Source organism: Metopolophium dirhodum, chromosome 5 (assembly GCF_019925205.1).
Source record: "Metopolophium dirhodum isolate CAU chromosome 5, ASM1992520v1, whole genome shotgun sequence".
NCBI classification, from domain to species: domain Eukaryota; kingdom Metazoa; phylum Arthropoda; class Insecta; order Hemiptera; family Aphididae; genus Metopolophium; species Metopolophium dirhodum.
Genome location: NC_083564.1, coordinates 209,367 through 216,778, shown reverse-complemented (window position 1 = coordinate 216,778; position 7,412 = coordinate 209,367). Strand labels below are relative to the sequence as shown.

The following is a 7,412-nucleotide window of genomic DNA, read 5'->3' as shown; positions in this document are numbered from 1 at the left end:
GACGCTTTCTATAACTACTTGGAATTTTCAAATTTTACCTCCCAAAAGTACCAACTAGGTTCAATTTTCTATCAAAAAAGATGCTGATCTCAAAAATCGAAGCTTATTATAGCCTATATTATTAAATTGTTGCTTGTGTTATTATTGTCAATACTGAATAAATAGTAAATAGTAGTTATAAACATTAATATATTATGAAGTGTAATATTGTTTAATAAATATAATTTTTATTCGTGGAATATTAATTAAAGGAATCAATTACTTGTGAACATCAAATACACAAACTTCGTGTACCTACACGTATATTTTAAAAACAAGTCTAAAGTCGTTTCCTCTAATTTTAGATTCTGATCGGAGCGATGAATGTATTGATTTTACAATAATCTGTGTTTTTTTAAAAATTTTGTTTTTGTCTGTCATCACTCATCACTTTTTAGGACAGTAAAAGTGCTTGGATTTTCTTCAACAACTTTTCTGATAAGAAAGTGAATCTAGTTGGTAATTTTGGGGGATCAAAAATAATTGTCCAGTAGTTTTCAAAAGCGCCGTGCTATCGTAGACTACGACTTACGATACTATGGTAAAATAAACGACAGCATTATGTAATTGTGATTTATAGAAAGAACTTAAAACTGTTTGAGGTTTAGAAAATACTACATTTCATAATTAAACACAACACAATAATTATAATAAAGAAGTTGTTGTTTATTTTGTCGTACTAACACGCTAATTCACCGAACCAGACGACGAGAGCAAACACGAACAGGTTCCGCATATTCCGTCATAAGGATAACTTGACGTGGGAGTACTTTGGTCGTGCCTGAACGCGATCCACGAACAAACGACGCACGGTGTTAATATTTTAGAAACCGATTGATAACAAAAATCTTTATTATCAATGTGGAATTGCTTGAATAATTTATTATTGTATCGATCAAATTGTTCACTGCACAGTGCACGACTACTGTTCGTTGCTTATTATTTACTATTTAGTGCAATTCAGATCTTCATTCTTCATAAGGTTTTTAGACTATACCGAGTTTAATCTAAAAACCTTGTAGTCTTCAGACGTCGTGGTCGTTGTACCACTTTCCCGCTTATCCATCGACTTTTGTTTACCGACTACCGTTCTCCGATATAAATTGCAATTCAAATACCATTTTTTAAAATAGACGGCACCTGTAAGTACCAAAAATATTCTTTTTGGTCAATTATTTGACGGTATCGGACTTGTACCGAATAATCGTCCCGTCAAAATTTTTGGTACGCAACTACGTGATTTCCGTACTGTGTTTTAATTTCCTCACCAACATAATATTTTAATGCACCGAATACTTCACCGGTGTTCTTGAAAGTGGCGTACCCAGAATTTTTAAAAGGGGGAGGAGTATAAAAACACTTCTAAAAATTAAATTTGGATTGTTTTCACTATAAGAAAAATGGAAACAATTTGTATTATAATATGATCACGTTTAATACTAAATACATCCTGCTGAAATGAATAAAATATATAATAACTTTTTATTTATAATAAATTATCAATAACAACTTAAGGAATATAAGGTAAATATTTTTATTATTAGGTATTGTTATGTCCAATCTACAACTTTCATCCTCCTAAGAGATTTTTTTTAATAAAAAGTAGTCTGTATTATCGCGAGTGAACATCGTACAACAGTTTAGTATAAAATATCTCTAACTTGGACGGCTTGCAATCGGCATGAATAGTTAAAGAGTAGCTGATGATTATCACAGATATGTTCAATATTTATAGGTACATTTTTTTATTATACACAATATTATAATATGTGAAGATTACAATAATTATTTTACTATTAAAAGATAGTTTATAGTGTTTAAACTTATCTACTATCTATGCCATCTATATTATATTATATACCTACTTATATACTTATTCTTTATATTCTATGGACATACTGATATAAAATCAATATTATAAAAAAAATATGAATGATGGGAGGGGAGGCCATTGGTTGTTGATATTAATATTTATTATTGTAATAATACAATAATATGTTATTATTGAAATTAAAAGTTTGAGTGTGTTGCATAGGCGCAAAGTGGTTTTTAAATTTTAAAGGCGCTACAATTTTTTTAAAGTTAATCTGTCGTTTATTACATATTTTTTATAATCTTTATTCTGCATTTTTGGGAGGCCACAGCTGATTTAGTGCAATTCACAAATTTGTGTCAGTGATAATTTTTTTTAAATATATATTATTTGTAATTTACACTAGCAATACAGACCATGTTTTTCATTTGATCATTAAATAATTGATTTTTTATACATAATTTAAAGTATAACTTTTATTTTTTTTTTTATGTGTGTTACCAGTTGTTATAAAAAAGATAAATAGAAAATCTAAAGGATTGGCATATGAAAAATCCTTGGGCAAACTCCAGGCTGAAATCCCCTTTTTTATAAAACCTTCTGTAAAGGCTGCTACGATTGATTCTTCAAAATGGCCTTTGCTTTTGAAGGTAGATATTAGCACTAATTACGTAATATTTATTAAAATATTGTACTAAATTGAATGTTATTTTAAGAATGGTAATCATTAATCAATTGTTAACTATATTTATTTTTTGATATAAATCCTTATCTAAATAATTTGGAACTTCTATATTACCAAATGATTTTCATGTGAAGTTGGTAATATTCAAATGTTACAATCTTAGTTTTAAATATTTCACATGTATTTGACAATAAATATTTTTAACTAAAATTTCTTTAGTTGATTAGTTTGTTGAATTTTATATTAAAAACTTTTTATACCTGTATATTAAGAGGACTAACCTTTTTGTTTCATGATATTTTCCATTTTTTTTTGGTGTTACAATAACATAAGTAACTTTTTATTTTATGTAGAAGAATTGTTATAAGTTTAGAGACAGGAAAGTTTTTGTTCCATGCATTAAACCATTCAAAAATATTATTTAAACAATCACTATTTTATAATATAACTTTTTTTGCAGCATTTTGATAATATGAATGTCCGCACAAATCATTACACTCCGTTGCCATTTGGATCAAATCCCCTGCAAAGAGAAATTAGAGAATACGTTAAAGCTGGTTATATTAACTTGGATAAACCATCCAATCCAAGTTCACATGAGGTAGTTGCTTGGATTAAGCGAATGTTAAAAGTTGAGAAAACTGGTCATTCTGGAACATTAGATCCAAAAACTTCAGGTATCTAATCAATTTTTTATTTTTTAAAACCTTTTAGTTTTCTCTGCATTTACTTTATAATTTAATTGATTAAATAAATAATTAAATTGTATAATATCATAATTGTTTTTATCATGATAAAGTATCATGGTATTATCACATTTATGTGATACATTGCACCATTATGATGTATCGTAGCATTTGTTTCTATACATTATTATATATTTATAAATAATATACTTTTGAGTGACCAATTAAAAGCCGTGTGTAATTCATCAAATACATATCATACCATCTTACTTTAGCATGGTCTTTATTAAAACTTATTTCACAATATCTTTATCGCCATATTTAATTCACTATTTAACATTATTTCTATAGTTTCATTGTTTTTTAAAGTATTTTCGTTATTAGCTTCACCTATTACATCATTTAATAAACATTTTTTTTCATATATTTTATAGAAACTATTTTATACACCAACATAATCATATTGTGTTAGATAAGATAAGATTCATGGATCAAGTCCACGCCTTAATGGATAAAATATATTACAACATTTTAATAGAATGCTCTAAATAATAACATAATTTAAAAATGCAAGTACCTAACTGAATAATAATTATACTTGCAAAATGTTTTTATTCTTTAAAATTGTAATGTTTCAAAAGTACAAGAGAAATAATTAATAACATTTAATAGAAGTTTAACAAATTTTAAAAAAATTTTTCAGTTTTTTAAGTATCTATTTTGTATTAAAATTATAACTTATAATGATTTATGAACAATTTTTTTTTATTATTCTACAGGTGTATTGGTTGTTTGTATTGAAAGAGCAACACGGCTTGTTAAATCACAACAATCAAGTGGAAAAGAATATATTTCTGTATTTAAACTGCATAGTCCAATTGAAAGCATTTTTCAGGTTGGTATTATTATTATATTATTATTTCTGAAAAATGAGTAAATTACATTATTGTTTGTAATTTAGATTACTAAAACACTGGAATCTTTGCGCGGAGCTCTTTTCCAGCGCCCCCCTTTAATTACAGCTGTAAAACGTCAATTGCGTATTCGTACTATATATGAAAATAAACTATTGAATTATGACATGGAAGCAAATATAGGAGTATTTTGGATAAAATGTGAAGCTGGTACTTATGTAAGAACACTATGTATTCATATGGGTCTAATGTTGGGAACTGGAGGCCAAATGATAGAACTTAGAAGAAACCGTTCTGGTAAATTTTAAATTAAATAATCAGACATTTTTATTTCAGAAGTCCAATTTTATTTGTTTGTTGTATTTCCTAAGGTATTACAAGCGAAGAAGAAGGCCTTGCAACATTACATGATGTTTTGGATGCACAGTGGATGTTTGAGAATAATAAAGATGAATCTTATTTAAGAAGAGTAGTTAGACCCCTTGAAGGCATACTAACAAATTACAAACGTGTATTTTTTAAAGATAGTGCCGTAAGTACTAAAAAAACCACAAATATTCAATTATGTTTTCATAATTTAATTTAAACTCATTGTAGATAAATGCAATTTGTTATGGAGCTAAAATTATGTTGCCTGGATTATTACGGTATGATGATGGTATTGAACTAAATATGGAAATTGTCATTGTTTCCTCTAAAGGAGAAGCTGTGGCTTTAGGTAATTGAGTAGTTTCATTAAATATTATTTAAGTTAGTTATTTAAAAAAATATATTGTGTAAGTAAATTATAACTTAATTATTTTAAATAATTGTACTTGTACTTATAAATTAATATAAAATACGTAATATATTATTGACTAATGTTTAACAGTTAATTTTATATTGCATATTTTTTTTATTGAGTCTTATATACTAAGTTTAAAAATATTTATTTATTATCTTTTGTTGCTACTAAATAGGTGTTGCATTGATGACAACAACTACAATTTCAAGTTGTGATCATGGTATTATTGCCAAAATCAAAAGAGTATTAATGGATCGAGATACCTATCCTCGTAAATGGGGACTGGGATTAATGGTACAATATTAATATTATTCGTATTATAATAATCACACAAATTATTTGATTCATTAATGTTTGAGTGATGTGGTGTTGTGTGAAGTGATATGTTGTACACAAACAGGAAACTACAGTCAATCATCTTCTATCCTACTTATATAACTTGATATGTTAGGGTTTCATAAATTACAGTTCTCCCAATTTTGAAGCCTATACATTTCTTAAAGGAACAATTATAAAGTTATGAAGTATTATTATCTGCCACTTCTATTTAATGCTTTTACATTAATTGGTATTGTCTAAGTTGTCTTATGTCAAATTGTGTAACAATTTATAAATTTTGACCCTTGCAAAAAAAAATGTTCTTATAATCATTATAATATAATGTATAATATTTTGTATACAATCATTTTCCAATATCTATTACAGTTTTGGTCTTTTTTAGGCTAGTACTAAAAAGAGCATGATAAAAGATGGCTTATTCGATAAATACGGTAAACCAAATGAGAATACTCCAGACAATTGGAATCAAACATTTTACAAGGAGCCGTAAGTTATAAACAAGTTGGTTTATTTGTATGCTTATAAAATGCATTGTATTTTGTGTGTTATAGAATTGAAAAACTGAAGACTGAAGATGAAAGTGAAGAAAGTAGAAAAGTAATTAAAATTAATATATATATATAAATTTATGGTTGAAGATGGTACAATTATTTGTTATGGTTTTCGTTAAAATGATACTATTGAAAGTAGAAAACATTTTTGTTTTGCATATTATAATAGATAATAAATACTTATCCTCAAATGTGCATTACATAGTATTTCACTGTAAATATTATTTTGTTCAGATAATTGAATGATATTTTTTTTTCATTCTGAACTTGCTGCTAAGTATATCCGATTTGCATGTGAAAATTACTGGGTGGATACGGGACTGTATACATATTTATAATATTATAATGATATCATTATACCTAGCTAACGTATTGTATTCTTTACATGTTCAGAGAAAACGACAGAGTACATCACTAGATGATGCGTCTCCAATAACGGATGCAATAAAAGTAAAAAAAGACAAGAAATCAAAGAAAGAAATGACATTTAAGAAAGACAAATTGGATTTTGAAGAAAAAAATTGAATGTATAAAATTGGACAACTGAAGATTGACAAAAAAATAAAAAAATAAGTTTTAATGTAATTTGTTGTTTTAAAAAATAGTTATAATCGAGTTTGTTGACGAAGAAATGTATAATATAAGTAGTATATAAATGTATGTCCTGGGACAGTTTTCAATTTTCATATTATATCAATAAAAGATCACAAAGAAAGCAATATGCAAAAAGATCAGAAAATTGAAATGCAATAATAATTAAAATATTTTTCGCAAAACTTATGAAATTAATTAATTAAATTCCAAATGAAATATTTCTTAAAATATTTTTTAAGAAAATCTAAATGCAATAATAATTAAAATATTTTTTAATAGAATAAATTGTTCTATTTAAAATAAAAATCTAAATGCAAAAATGTATAAAAAACTTATATATTTAAACGCGGCCGGAAATTCCGACCACGTTAAATATCAAATATTTTTTAAGAAAATCTAAATACAATAATAATTAAAATATTTTTTAATATAATTGTTCTATTAAAAATAAAAATGTATTAAAAAGAAATTGATATTTAACGCTCACCCAAATAGGGGACGCGTTATTATTATCTATTTTTCTAATCTTTTTGATTTTGATTTCTAATTAGTGTATTGAGATGGTTTACAAAATCATTTCTATCTATATTTATTTTATAATGTCCCCAAGCTAATGTATCAATACAATTTTCCAAAATAAATCTTTTATCATCATAAACACTTAAAGCTTTTTTGTTTTGTTCTACAGTAAAAATATCATGTTTCTTAGTTCCAAATAAATTTTGTTTAATATATTTTGATTTTTTTGTTAGTAAACAATTTTCAAAATCATTAAAACATATTTTATTTTCTACAACATTTTTTTTAACACCTTTAGCTTTTTTAATTTCTTTTTCAGTATCTAAGATTCGATGTGAATATAATTTAGATCTTAAACCTATAAATTCAGTCATAATTTTTCCATTCAATTCATCTTTGAACTTGCCTAAGACTTTTTTGTTAACTAAAGGTAAACCATAAATATTATCTTTTGGATAATCTGAAGTGTCAAAATGATCTAACATAAT

The 7,412-nt window shown here is 25.8% G+C and overlaps 1 protein-coding gene across 1 annotated transcript; it reads left to right on the top strand.

The window, feature by feature from the left end:
• Window positions 1-965: 965 nt before the first annotated feature.
• Window positions 966-6,508, top strand: LOC132945012 (H/ACA ribonucleoprotein complex subunit DKC1-like). The gene is made up of 11 exons (XM_061014617.1): window positions 966-1,181; window positions 2,357-2,502; window positions 2,998-3,214; window positions 4,003-4,118; window positions 4,185-4,434; window positions 4,509-4,669; window positions 4,735-4,855; window positions 5,097-5,215; window positions 5,643-5,746; window positions 5,812-5,857; window positions 6,205-6,508. The coding sequence occupies exons 3-11, from the start codon at window positions 3,010-3,012 to the stop codon at window positions 6,334-6,336; spliced, it is 1,254 nt and encodes a 417-aa protein (XP_060870600.1). The 5' UTR covers window positions 966-1,181; window positions 2,357-2,502; window positions 2,998-3,009; the 3' UTR covers window positions 6,337-6,508.
• The last annotated feature ends 904 nt before the right edge of the window (window positions 6,509-7,412 follow it).